The sequence below is a fragment of the Myxine glutinosa genome, chromosome 9 (assembly GCF_964187855.1).
Source record: "Myxine glutinosa chromosome 9, kmMyxGlut1.1, whole genome shotgun sequence".
NCBI classification, from domain to species: Eukaryota; Metazoa; Chordata; class Myxini; order Myxiniformes; family Myxinidae; genus Myxine; species Myxine glutinosa.
In genome coordinates, this window is record NC_136269.1 from 10386307 (window position 1) to 10400976 (window position 14670).

Sequence of the window (14670 nt, forward strand, 5' to 3'; positions counted from 1 at the left end):
TGGATTGGGAATTGTGATGGTTGTTTGTTGTTGATTGCTCGGGGAATATCCATGATTGTATCATTGAAATCGTATGCTATCCTTACCCTGGAAATATATCATTGCACATCAGTTTCTCTTGGGTGGAATTCATAGGGATTGCGTGGCGAAAGCGCATATATATAATACTACTTTCTGGCGAAGGTCCTCACGGTCCGGGGGTCACCGAGACCAGGTAGTCACCGAGGGGACCACGTAACAGGTAGAAGACAGAAAGAACACCTACCTGCCTGCGGTGAGTGAGTGAAAGGCCCTCAGAGATAGCTTCATCGCGGGAGATTCCAATGATTCTGAAAGCTTTGGTTTCAACAGCGTGAAGCCGAGCTAGGTGTGAGGCAGGAGCACCAGCCCATAGGGGAGAACAGTATTCCATTGAGCTGCGGATGAAAGCCTTGTATGTGGTGAGGAGCTCAGGTGTGCCTCGGAAGGACTTCGCATGACGGAGGATGCCCAGTCGGCGACTGGCTTTGCAGGCCAGCTTGGAAATGTGGTTTTCCCAAGAAAGATCATGGCAGATAGTGAGACCCAAAAGCTTGAGCGACAGAACTTCTTGGAGAGGATGGTTGAGAAAGTAGATGGGAGGGTTGTCCAGTCGATCTTTTCGGAAAGACATAGTAAGAGTGTGAGATTTGTCAGGATTGAAAGACATGTTCCACTTGTTTGACCAGTCTGTGATTTTGTCCAGGTCTTCAGAGAGTGAGGAGGCTGCAGACTGCCGATCTGAGGGAAGAGGAATGGAGCGGCAGAGAGTGGAGTCATCAGCAAAGAGATAGAGAGGATTTCCCAGAGAGTCAGAGAGATCATTGATAAAGACCAGAAAAAGCACAGGGCCCAGCACACTGCCTTGGCGAACTCCAGCCTGAACAGGAAGGGGAGATGAGAGAAATCCATTCAGGGCCACACGTTGACTACGACCAGAGAGGAAGTCCGCAAGACATGCATGGAGATTTCCATGGATACATAGGAGTAGAGTTTGGTGAGCAGTGCTGGGTGCCAGACCGTATCGAAGGCACGTGATATGTCAAGGGAGACAGCTCTGATTTCCTGTTTGGCATTGAGGACCTCCATCCATTGTTGAGACAGGAGAAGCAGCATGTCCAGAGTAGAGTGACCTGGTCTGAATCCAAATTGATGATCAGAGATCAAGCCATTGGAGAAGAGGAAAGATTTCATATCCGAAGCAATGATGGATTCCATGACTTTGCTGATAATTGGGAGCAGGCTGATTGGTCTGTAGTTAAAAGGATCTGTTTTTGCACCTTTTTTGTGTAAAGCGGTAATGTTTGCTGATTTCCAGGATGCTGGCAGATGACCTTGAGCAAAAGATAGGGTGAAAAGAACAGAGAGAGGGTGAGATAGAGCGGCAGAGCAGGATTTTAGGACCCGTGGGCTGATGCCGTCTGGTCCAGTTGCAGAATCAGAGTCGAGGTTAGACAAAAACTCCTCCACCTTGTCAGGAGAGAAGGACACAGAGTCCAGGAGCAGTTGGGTTCGACTGGGAAAGGTGGGAACAGAGAGAGATGGGTTTGGGACTAAAGATTTTGAGGCAAACACAGAGTTGAGGCATTCGGCTTTGTCACGTGCAATGTCAACTGTGTGGCCATTTGAGGTAAAGGAGGGGATGGAGGGGGAACAAACACCAGAAACGGATTTGACCAGACGCCACCAGGATTTGGAGGAAGGAGACAGGTTTGAGAGTTCGTTCTTGAGTGAGGAGAGATAGTGCTTCCTGGCACTCCTGAGGGTAGACACACACTTGTTCCGAGCTTGGTGGAAGGAACTGAGATTGCCTTCAGTTGGATTAGCCTTCCACGAGGCAAAGGCAAGTTGTTTCAGGGCAACTGCCTCACCACAAGATTCAGTGTACCATGGACGGGAGGAAGGGTAAGACAACTGAAGACGAGATGGGATAAATCTGTGCATGAGAGAGATCAGTTTGCTTTGGAAGAATTCCCAGGAAGAATTGATGTCAGAGGCAGTGGAGATGGGAGACCAATCCAGACGATTGATGGCTGCTTGAAGCCCGTCCCAGTCGGCCTGAGTGAAATGCCAGACTGTTCGACGCTGAGGAGGCTCTCTGAGAATGGCCAGAGAGATGTCCACTTTGACAAGCACATGATCAGAAGAACCGATTGGAGCAGAAGAAGAGCAGCAGACATTAGCAGGGAAGTTTGTCATAACCAAGTCTAGAAGAGAAGAAACTCCATTGGCTGAGATCCGGGTCGGGAAATTGACAGATTGTGTCAATCCCAGTGAGTCACAGAAGTCCTTTGCTGAGGTGCCATGACTGGTGAGAGAGGAACCCACACCCAACCAGGTGGCATGATGACAGTTGAAATCACCACATATGAGGAAGAGAGAGTTGGGATGAGTGGATAGAAGTTGGTCCATGTTGTCAGAGAGTGAAATGTAAATTGAGTCATCACTGTTTGGGGGACGGTACAGAACACATATGAACAAAAGGTGGGAGCGGAGAGGAAGCCGTAGCCAGAGGTACTCCTGGGGGTGAGGAGGAGAGAGGGCAGTGCAAGGAGAGTGAGGAAGAGAGTTTTTGATAAAGATAGCCACCCAACCACCAGGACGAGGCTCAGGTCTATCATACCGGAAGAGGGAGTAACCAGGAAGAGATATTGAGGAATCAGAGACATCTTGAAGGAGGAAAGGTTATCTTGATCTATGGACTCAATACAGACACAGTGAACCAATATAGCAGTTTTTTTGGCAAACTGGACAATTAATTGATCTGTCAGTGATGTGACATGTAGGCTCTGCTCGTATTCTCGTAATATAGATAACTGAGGACTAGCTCTGAGTTTGGCTCACATTGGCCTGGCTTGGGCGTGGCTTCAAATCAACAGGTAATTCTCGCCCGATAAGTGTCGGTACTGCATCGTGTCTCAGCCATTTCTGAGGCTTGTTTCCCAGGTAGCGAGCCTGTTGATGAAATAGAAGCGCCGACGGCTTAAAGTGGTCTTCGCAAGCAACTTATTTCGAATGACATGTTTTGTCGTTGAATTTGGTTGTTCCTGGGTTTTTTAAAGCACAAAGCACACGATCGTTGACAATCTTTTTGTGGGTCTCGGATGCAAAACAATGACTTCTGAGTTCTGTGGACAAATTTCTCGACGATTGGAACAGTAACAAGCTTGGGACATCGGCATCTTGAGCGCTAGAAAAACCTGTGATGAAACGCAGATGTACATGTCCATCAAATTGTGCAGCTTGTGCAGCTTGACGTCACTCACGCAAATCGACAAATCAATGGAAGCAGCTCATTTGCATAACGGAAGCGAAAATAGTCCGACTTTAAAACACAATAATATGGATTATTATTTTCCCCGAAAAAATTACTGTTTTGTCCCCGGGGTTTAGACTCCAAGAGGACGAATGACCGGAACGAGCTTTAACTCCGAGGCGTATTTTGAAAACTTGGCGGGATTGTCTTTGGCGCGTGCGGGAAGGCCCGAGTCTTATCTAATTGGCAACACTGGCAGGGGTTATCCGAACCCACAAACGAAGAAACGAAACACAAGAAAAGTAAAATTCAACAAATAATGATTTAATGAAAATAAATGTGAAGACAATAAAAATGTATGTGAGGTAAAACTATTTCCTAACTTGAGATGTCTCCGCCCAGACTCGGATACAAACAAGGGGAAATATTAAATAAAAATAAATGATGTTTCTGCCGGCTGGCACTTAGCTCTGTCTCAACGAGAGGGGTTGGCGTTCGTCGCCTCCAAACCACCGCACAGAAAGTGCACCAACCAATGGCGTCGAAAACGCCCAGGCGTGAACAAGCAGCCAACTGGCCCTTCCCTGCTTCCACCACCAAGCGACACGCGGCTCTCTCCTCCCTCGAGAAGCACCACACTCAACAACACCCTCTCCTCCGTGCTCCAAAGATTCTCCACAATGCTCCAAAGCACAACTCCACAATGCTCCAAAGCACAACTCCACAATGCTCCAAAGATTCTCTGCACAAGCGCGCACTACAGGAGCTACCATCCACCACAAAACCAGGACCAGAAGACCGAGAGACAAAGATGGCGAGACGCGGCTCTCTCCTCCCTCAAGAAGCACCACACTCAACAACAACCTCTACTCCGTGCTCCAAAGATTCTCCACAATGCTCCAAAGCACAACTCCACAATGCTCCAAAGATTCTCTGCACAAGCGCGCACAAGAGGAGCTACCATCCACCACAAAACCAGGACCAGAAGACCAAGAGACAAAGATGGCGAGACGCGGCTTTTTCCTTTCAGCTCTCAAATGTCCCACGCTGACGTCACACCCTGTCCAATCATCGAGCACTACTGAAGCATCTCATCGCACCTCCACCAATCATGAAGGCCAGGGCGTGGCCTCATTATGATTCGTCGTTCGGGAATGTTCGCATGACGTGGAAGGCCGTGAGGCGGGGCTTGACGGCACAATTTGCAAATGTGCTGGGTGTTGGTTAGCCCTGGCGGTGTTGTGAGCGAATGGAGTCATTTGTTATAGTTGTTGTTTGGCGGGATTTTTAATTGGAATAAAGATGGAGGGAAGATCACAGCGGCAAATTACACACTGAGGAATTAACCTTTAAGCCCTAGAATTACTTAACACAAAGCCACACCCCCCATGGCGACATACAAACGCGCTTACCCAGACAGACGGCCTACTTATGTACATCGATATGGGTTCTTCTTCTTCGCGACACTCGGAGCATGCTAATCTACACGATTCTAACTTTCCTATGAGGTATTTCATGCCTACCCCCACAAACGTAACAATACTTTTATGCTCATGGGTCAGGGTTATCATCCTCTAAAGCATATCTCTTCAAAAATTCATGTTTGTGTCCCTTTAAGCCTTCATATCATGCTCTGACGAAGTGTAAACTCACGAAAATCAAGCTTATTACCTCCGCCACCTAAGGTGGATGGAGGTTATGTTTTCACCCCTGACTGTCTGTTTTTTGTCTGCGTGTTTGTCTGTCTGTGAACAAGATATCCCAAAAGGTTATGGATGGATTTTGATGAAACTTGGTGGAGAGGTTGCGTGTGTGACAAGGAAGAATTGATTCGATTTTGGTGAAGATCTGAATGTGCATTCGGATACCATAATTATTTAATTTTAAGTGATTCTTCACCATTGAGAGATCGGGGGAAAAGCGATATATTGTGGCGGACACAAAAGCCCACTGGCGTGGTGACATCATTCCACGCACCAAGTGGGCGGTGGCCACGCCCGAGGGGTAGGCGTGGCCTCATGATATACACCGGGCGACCAGCCCGGAGGAGTTCAGTGTTACAGTGTAGTCTTACAATAAAGACGTTTATATGTTACCGCTTGTCCGCTTCCTCCTTGCTCACAAGCAGCGCGCGTAACGCCGCGCTCTACTGGTGACCCTCGACGTTGGATCTGCCGGAGCGATCCTTCCACACGCGACGCCATCGCCATGGCCGACCTCATCAAACTTCCGGAATTTTGGGAGGCTCAGGCCGAAGTCTGGTTCGTCCAGGCCGAAGCCCAATTTCAGCTTCGGCACCTCACCGGCGATGACACGCGCTATTGCCACGTCGTCGCCTCCCTCGGGCCCGGCACGGCCGCTCGAGTTGTGTCCGTCCTTCGCCACCCACCAGACGGCCACAAGTACGAGGCACTCAAGCGGCTACTCCTAGCCACGTTCAGCCTCACGGACGACGCACGGGCCGACCGCCTCCTGGATCTCCCCGAGCTCGGTGAGACGTGCCCGTCGGTCCGAATGGACCATATGCTGTCACTGTTGGGCGACGAAGCCCCCGGTTCGCTATTCCGGGCGCTTTTCCGTCGCCAACTTCCAGCGCAGGTTCGCCTCGCGTTGGCCGGGACCGGGCTAACGGAACCCCGAGCATTGGCGGCCGAGGCGGACAAGTACTTCGCCGCTTCGGACACGCGGGCGAGCGTTGGCGTGGCCGTCACGGCCTTCGACGTGGATGTTCCACAGCATCATCCTCTACAGCACGCTGAAGTTCAGCAGCATGCTGATACGCACCTCGTGAACGCCGCCACGCCCCGCCCACCGCCGCGGCGAAAACCGCCACCGCGGGGAAACCCGTCGACTCCACCGGCCTGGCGGAGCCAGGCGCGCTCCTCCAGCTCCACCACCTGGTGCTGGTTCCACGCCAAGTTCGGCCACGAAGCTCGGCGGTGTCATCCGCCGTGCTCCTTCAACGGGTCGGGAAACGCCCGGGCCGGCGCTCAATTGTGGCGATGAGCGCCGGCCGTTCGAGCAGCCTGCTGTTCATAACGGACACCTTCTCCGGGCGCCCTTACCTGTGCGACACGGGAGCACAGGTGAGTGTCATTCCCGCCGGCACGTCAGACAAGCACGCCGCGGGTGGGGGCCCCGCGCTGCTTGCCGCAAACGGGACGCCCATCCGTACGTACGGAAAACGCTGCCTCTCTCTGCGGTTTGGAGGGCAGGTTTTCCGATGGACGTTCGTCACCGCCGACGTGCCCATGGCACTGCTTGGCGCGGACTTCCTGTGCGCTAATGGGCTCCTGGTCGACGTCAAGCGCAGACGGCTTGTCCAGGCCGAGACGTTCAGCTCGCTCGCATGTGCGTTGCCCAGCTCAACGAGCGGCTTGCCAAGCGGCTTGCCGAACGATTCGGTTCCGGCCACGTTGGTTTGTACGCTTCCGGCAGCGGACGCATTCACCCGCCTCCTCGCCGGCTTCCCGGCCCTCACGCGGCCCACCTTCTCGGCGGGGGCCGTCAAGCACGGGGTGGCCCATCACATCCCCACCGTCGGGCCACCGGTCTACGCCCGGGCACGCCGCCTCGAGCCGACGAAGCTGGCGGTGGCAAAAGCGGGGTTCGCTACCCTGGAGCGACTCGGCATCGTTCGGCGCTCAGAGAGCGCTTGGGCGTCACCGCTGCACATCGTGCCGAAGCCCGGCGGGGGATGGCGACCGTGCGGGGACTATCGCCGTCTCAATGACGCCACGACTCCCGACCGCTACCTCGTCCCCCACATTCAGGACTTTTCCGCCCGTTTGGCGGGCAGGTCCTTCTTCTCGAAGGTGGACCTCATACGCGGCTACCATCAGGTCCCCGTCAGGCCGGAGGACGTCCCGAAGACGGCGGTCATCACGCCATTCGGACTCTTCGAGTTCCTGCGCATGCCCTTCGGTCTGAAGAATGCGGCTCAGGCGTTCCAGCGACTGATGGACAGCGTCCTGCGCGACTTGGATTTTGTCTACGTCTACCTGGACGATATCCTCGTCGCCAGCGCGTCCCGCGAAGAGCACCTACGCCACCTCCGCACGCTCTTCGAACGCCTGGGCCAGCATGGCCTGATTGTGAACCCCGCAAAGTGCCGGTTCGGCGCCGCCACAATCGATTTTCTGGGGCACCGTGTCACCAGGCACGGAGCCGTCCCCCTGCCGGCCAAGGTGGAGGCGGTGAAGGGGTTTCCGCGCCCCCGCACGATCAGAGGGCTGCAGGAGTTCCTGGGCATGGTGAACTTTTACCATCGGTTCCTGCCCCGTATCGCCCAGCTCCTGCGCCCCCTGCACGAAGCTCTCCGAGGTAAGCCGGGCAAAGGCGACGTTACCTGGACCGAGCAGATGGACACGGCGTTCACGGGCACGAAGCTCGCCTTGGCTAACGCCACCATGCTCGCGCACCCGGCGCCCGATGCACCGATCGCCCTCACCACCGATGCCTCGGACTACGCGGTGGGCGCGGTGCACGAGCAATGGGTGCGTGGAGCTTGGCAACCGCTGGCGTTCTTTAGCCGGCAGCTTCGCCCGCCCGAACGCCGTTACAGTACCTTCGACCGCGAGTTGCTCGGACTTCACTTGGCGGTCAGGCACTTCCGCCATCTGCTCGAGGGCCGGGCGTTCACTGCCTTCGTCGACCACAAGCCGCTGATCTTCGCGATGGGCAAGGTCACCGAGCCGTGGTCGGCCCGGCAGCAGCGTCACCTCTCGGCCGTGTCCGAGTACACGACGGACATCCAGCACGTCGCGGGGAAGGACAACCCGGTGGCGGATTGCCTTTCCCGGGCCGTCGCCCACGCAGTCCACCTCGGCATCGACTATGCCCGGATGGCAGCGGACCAGGCCGCTGACCCCGACGTCCAGGCCTTGCGGACCGCCGTCACGGGCCTCCGCGTCACCGAGGTGCCGTTCGACGGCGCGGGCGTGGCCCTCTTGTGCGACGTCTCCCTCGGGCGTCCTCGCCCCATTGTGCCCACGGGCTGGCAGCGCCAGGTGTTTGACGCCATCCACGGCCTGTCCCACCCGGGCGCGAGGGCCTCCCAAAGGCTGATCGCCGACAAGTTCGTCTGGCATGGCCTCCGGAAGGCCGTCCGCGGCTGGGCCAGGACATGCCTCGCGTGCCAGCGCGCCAAGGTGCACCGGCACACCCAGGCCCCGTTGGCCCCGTTCACAGTGCCGGAACGCCGGTTTGACCACGTCCACGTGGACCTGGTGGGACCTCTGCCCCCCTCGCGGGGTTTCACCCACGTCCTCACCATGGTGGACCGCACCACCCGGTGGCCGGAGGCCGTGCCCTTGGCGTCGACAACGGCGGCCGATGTCGCGCAGGCTTTCATCGCCACCTGGGTCGCCCGGTTCGGCGCCCCCTCAGACATCTCATCCGACCGCGGCCCCCAGTTCACCTCGGAGCTCTGGGGGGCGGTTGCGCAGGGGCTCGGGGTCCGGCTGCACCGAACCACGGCCTACCACCCCCAGGCTAACGGCCTGTGTGAGCGATTTCACCGCTCATTGAAGGCCGCGCTCCGGGCCACCCTCCGCGACGGCGGCTGGGTCGACAGGCTCCCCTGGGTCCTGCTGGGCCTCCGGACGGCGCCCAAGGAGGACCTGCGCGCATCCGCGGCGGAGTTGGTCTTCGGGCAACCGCTGCGGGTGCCGGGCGAGTTCCTCCCCGACTCCACGGCACCATGGTCCGCGGCACAGCAGCGCTCCGCTCTGCAAGAGACCGCCCAGAGGTTCGCCCCGGTGCCAACGGCATGCCACGGGCACCCACCGACGCACGTCGCCCCGGAGCTTCGCACGGCGGAGTACGTCTTCGTCCGCCACGATGCCCATCGGACACCACTGCGGCCCCCGTACGACGGGCCTTTCCGCGTGCTGGAGACCGGGGCGAAGCACTTCACCCTGGACATCGGCGGTACTCCTGACCGCGTTTCGGTAGACCGCCTCAAGCCGGCCCACCTCGATGTGGACCATCCACCGCCAGTGGCCCGACCCCCACGTCGGGGCCGCCCTCCTGCGGGCGGACCCCCGGCACCGCCCAGCCCCGCCGACACGGCGCCCCCCGGTCCTGCACCCATCCCAGGGGCAGCCAGGGGCATCCCACCTGGTATCCCTGCACCCCGGACGCCGCCGATCGCCAGGGGGCGCTTCGGCCGGGTCATTCGTCTGCCCCACAAACTGGCCCTCCAGGTGCGCGGGAATTCTGGGGGGGCGCGTGTGGCGGACACAAAAGCCCACTGGCGTGGTGACATCATTCCACGCACCAAGTGGGCGGTGGCCACGCCCGAGGGGTAGGCGTGGCCTCATGATATACACCGGGCGACCAGCCCGGAGGAGTTCAGTGTTACAGTGTAGTCTTACAATAAAGACGTTTATATGTTACCGCTTGTCCGCTTCCTCCTTGCTCACAAGCAGCGCGCGTAACGCCGCGCTTTAATATAACATCATATTGAAAAAACGTTGTGGACGAGTTATGACTAAACTTGGGGGATGAGTTGGTTTTGTGACAATAACAAGCCGATTCGATTTTGGTTCAGGTCCAAATCCAGATCCGGCCGATCATTAGGATACAAAACGTAAACTGTTCAGCCTGGCGGAGGTATGCGCTCTACCGAGTACCTTTCTGGCTGCTTCCTGTGGTTGTTATAGCGTATTTCAATCAACGTGCTGGTAATTCCATCCAAAATGTGCGTACTGTACAGAAGTTCATCGTGCACTGTACAGACAACAAATATACATTGTAGAGAAGTTGTGTAAGGTGCATATGTAAGTTTTGCACTGTACACATGCTAAGCATGATCTGTACACTTGTTAATTTGCAGTGCACATGCATTGTGCATGTGAAGATGTGTAACTCTTGATTGTACAGAACTGCATTGTGCAAACAGAAGGCAACTCTACTGTACAGAACTGTATGGCACAAACTTCTACATTGTACAGGCGTTAATTGTGCACTGTACACACGTGTACTGTATGAATGTTTGCTGTACCTGTCATTTGTCCAGCTGCCAATTGCGTACTCTTTAGTCGTTAACTGTATACTGTACTTACAGGCGTGAATAGTGCACTGTACACACGTACTGTATGGATGTTTGCTGTAACGTGCACAGCTGTAAATTGCATGCTCTTTAGTCGTTAACTGTATCCCTACAGACGTTAATTGTGCACTGTACACATGTGTACTGTATGAATGTTTGCTGTACCGGTAATTTATCCAGCTGTTAATTTTGTACTCTTTAGTCGTTAACTGTATACTTACAGGCGTTCATTGTGCACTGTACACACGTGTACTGTATGTATGTTTGCTGTAACGTGCACAGCTGTAAATTGCATGCTCTTTAGTCGTTAACTGTATCCCTACAGACGTTAATTGTTTTGTACTGTACCCACGTTAATCATGCAGTATTCATATGTTGATGGTATACTGTACAGCCATGAGTTGCCATGCACTGTACTAGTCCATAGATCGGTTGATTCTGAAGTATGCATTATGTCTCACACTTTTAGTATTTTTTTTAAACATGTAGTTTACTTTGTGCTACATTCTAGACAAAGTAAGACAATGTGCAATAAGTACAAAATCACGAGGGGTGATCAGGAAGTCCACGGCCTAAACCAAACCTATTGAGGATTTAGCAAACGTTGTTTAATTTGGACACATTTTACACCACAGTTTGACGGAGTTTATCTTTACCATCCTTTTACGACGTTGATGTTAATGTGACGTTTCAATTAAATAATAAATTCCCCTTTGTTTAGCCACTTTTAGGTTAGGACACGGTCTTAATGATCACCCTTTATATGTACTTCAACGGAAGCCTTGACTTTCGTTGTTTTGTAACGGCATTTTCAAAAAGACGGAATGACGTTATACTATGTATGACGCCACATGGGCACGCTTCTTCTTCATGCAGCGTTTATTTATTCATATATCTTTAATGTGACGTTTGTAATAGATAGGCATATATTTTGCTGTGTTTGGGTTTATTATATTTGATGCAGCAACAGTTTAATCACGAGGTGTATATGTTGTGGACTTGGCTTCAAAATACCTTTGATATGTGTAGTCTACTGGTAGCGTTTGTCGTCGGTGTCGAGTCTGCGGAAGAGTGGGGTGGGGATATGGTAGCGGGGGTATGGTAGAGGGTATGGTAGAGGCATATGGTCGAGGGGGTTGGAAGCGGGAGTATGGTGGGGTATGGTAGGGGGGGTATGGTAGCGGGGGTATGGTAGCGGGGGTATGGTAGAGGGGGTATGGTAGGGGTGCGGGGGTATGGTAGGGGGGGGGGGGTATGGTAGCGCGGGTTGATAGAGGGGGTGTGGTAGGGGGGGGGTATGGTAGGGGGTTGGTGGCGCGGGTTGGTAGAGGGAGTATGTTAGAGGGGGTATGGTAGAGGGGGTATCGTAGGGGGGTATGGAAGCGGGGGTATTGTAGCGGGGGTATGGAAGTGGGGGTATTGTAGAGGGGGTATTGTCGAGGGGGTATGGAAGAGGGCGTATTGTAGAGGGGATATTGTAGAGGGGGTATTGTCGAGGGGGTATGGAAGCGGGCGTATTGTAGAGGGGATATTGTAGAGGGGGTATGGAAGAGGGGGTATGGTAGAGTGGGTTGGTAGTGCTGGTTGGTGGAGGGGGTTGGTAGGGCTGGTTGGTAGTGGGGGTTGGTAGGGGGGTAAGCTAGCGGGGGTTGGTAGGGGTATGGTAGCGCGGGTTGGTAGCGGAGGCATGGTAGCGGGGGTATAGCAGCGGGGGTTGGTAGTGGTGGTATGGTAGAGGGGGGTATGGTAGCGGGGGTATGGTAGCGGGGTATGGCAGCGGGGGTATGGTAGAGGGGGCATGGTAGCGGGGTATGGTAGAGGGGGCATGATAGCGGGGGTATGGTAGCGGGGGCATGGTAGAGGGGGTATGGTAGAGGGGGCATGGTAGCGTGGTATGGCAGCGGGGGTATGGTAGAGGGGGCATGGTAGAGGGGGCATGGTAGTGGGGTATGGCAGCGGGGGTATGGTAGAGGGGGCATGGTAGCGGGGTATGGTAGAGGGGGCATGATAGCGGGGGTATGGTAGCGGGGGCATGGTAGAGGGGGTATGGTAGAGGGGGCATGGTAGAGGGGGCATGGTAGCGTGGTATGGCAGCGGGGGTTGGTAGCGGGGGTTGGTGGAGGACCCGAAATGGCCTTGAACAGCAACGATTCGTACTTGTCGCGTCCGTTTGATACTTGTGTTTTGTGTTGCAGGCGACCGATTAGATAGATTAATAACCCACAAATTGTGTATTTCTTGCACGGACCATTCACTCCCCGTTAATATCCACAGTATGTATTATGTAAACGACGTTGGCGTTTAATAATCTATTTTTGGCGTCAGGAAGAGCCCTGGATGGAGCGAGTTCACCCAGAAGGAAGCAGGCACGGGTGACAAAGCGATAAAGGTTGTCCTCATTAGCGCTTTCGGATTTGCGTCACAATGCGTGCTTACGTCACAATGCGTGCATCCGCTCCGATAAGGCGCTAAAATAAAAATCATCCAAGACCTCTCGGTGCGGAAACTTTGACGTTATTGGGTCGTGTCCCGATCTCCGCATAACGATCTACCCGATGCTCCTTTATCGGATGCTCGTTAAACGGTCTTGCCTTTAATATGACGTGTACGACTGGAAGCGTGCATAGTTACACGGTACGCGTGCGGGACCATGTGATGGGGTCTGGGTCCTCGTCTCGTCCCGATTCCCGCCCAGTTGCACCGACGACGCACGTCGGTAGCGCGGGTTGGCTGCGCAGATTGTTCTTGTCGTCCATTTTATTTCTGCGTGCTGTGTCACGTGCTAGCTCGGTGACCCGACCACCGGTGCTGCACCTGCACCGTGCCGTTCGCTTTGACACGGTGGAGGGAGCGAGACCGCCAAAGAGAGCCATGTGCGCACGCGAGGCCATGTCGACGTCACAGCGCGAGCGACGCTCAAACGGTTTGCGATTGGTCGGTCGCTGAGACCGTTGACCGTGTCGAGCCAATGGCGCTCTTCATTTTCAGGACTCTCCCTGCGAGTGCCCCCGCCCCTCTTCCCCGAGGTTAGGGGCGGGATTGAGAGGACGCGCAGTCGGAGAGGGTTCCGCCGCGCAGCCCCAAATAAGCGCCGCTCCGAAAGCCGATGAGAGGACTCGATAGCGAGTCGAGGCGCTTGGGAAAAGGAGCGAGTGTCCGCGAATAACACGTGGGGACGAAGACGCAGAATCGATAGAGGAAGAAGAGTGAAGGACAAATCGCAATCATCATCTCCCTGTCCAGGAAGCGTCGCGCACACGTAGTGAGGGATGTACACCACCGGGTTCGCGGCGCCTTATTATCTCAACAGTTTGGCCTTGTGGCCGGCCGTGTGCACGCCCGGTTTGGCCGACTCGGACAGGAAGGCGTCTTTCTGCATCGCGGACATCCTTCATGTCGGTTCTATGGACGGTCTACCCATGGTCCCGAGCTCCCCGGGCTCTGCTCCCGCTCTTAAGATCGCTCGGGGCGGCCCGGGATCCTCGGCCCTACCGCGGCCCAGCCCGACCCACCCCAGGTCTCCCCCGCACTGTTCACCACCCGCGGTGTGCGCGTCGCCCCGACAGCACCACGGTCTTTACGCGCAGCAGGTCTCGCACGTCGCCAGCAGAGACCTCAAGTTCGGGATCGAGAGGATCTTGTCGAGCGATTATTCCGGGAAGGCGGGCGATGGTTTCGTCGTCGCTGGTACGTAGCCTACCTTTACCTGCATGGACCACTGGAGCGATGACCGAACTGATTGCAGGTTTAAATATCAATGGTAATTTTATATCCGATCAACGTGATTGTTTCACTGTTTTTAACGATTATTGAATCAGAGTGTAAATCATCACACTTTCTGAGCGCGTTTCGAGTGCTTGGGTTGCGGTATTCGCAGCACAGAGTCCCAGCGCAGGTATGTGCAGCACAGGGTCCCAAGCGCAGGTCTATGCAGCACAGGGTCCCAAGCGCAGGTCTGTGCAGCACAGGGTCCCAAGCGCAGGTATGTGCAGCACAGGGTCCCAAGCGCAGGTATGTGCAGCGCAGGGAAGTGTAGCACAGAGTTACAGGCGCAGGTTGGCGCAGCACAGAGTCCCAGGCGCAGGTATTCGCAGCACAGAGTCCCAGGCGCAGGTATTCGCAGCACAGAGTCCCAGGCGCAGGTATTCGCAGCACAGAGTCCCAGGCGCAGGTATTCGCAGCACAGAGTCCCAGGCGCAGGTATTCGCAGCACAGAGTCCCAGGCGCAGGTATTCGCAGCACAGAGTCCCAGGCGCAGGTATTCGCAGCACAAAGTCCCAGGCGCAGGTATTCGCAGCACAGAGTCCCAGGCGCAGGTATTCGCAGCACAGAGTCCCAGGCG

At 55.1% G+C, this 14670-nt stretch overlaps 2 protein-coding genes across 3 annotated transcripts in view; both read left to right on the plus strand.

Annotated features, from left to right (window-relative positions):
* MTARC1 (mitochondrial amidoxime reducing component 1) overlaps positions 1-14670 on the plus strand; it is a 590200-nt gene that overhangs the window by 140555 nt on the left and 434975 nt on the right. The window lies entirely within an intron of this gene.
* The window catches only part of HLX (H2.0 like homeobox), a 6765-nt gene continuing 5379 nt past the window's right edge, over positions 13285-14670 (plus strand). For both annotated transcript variants that reach the window (XM_068129591.2, XM_068129593.2), the window contains exon 1: positions 13285-14015. In XM_068129591.2, coding sequence (XP_067985692.1) covers positions 13598-14015 — 418 coding nt within the window. In that variant the 5' untranslated portion in view covers positions 13285-13597. The remainder of the gene's footprint in view (positions 14016-14670) is intronic.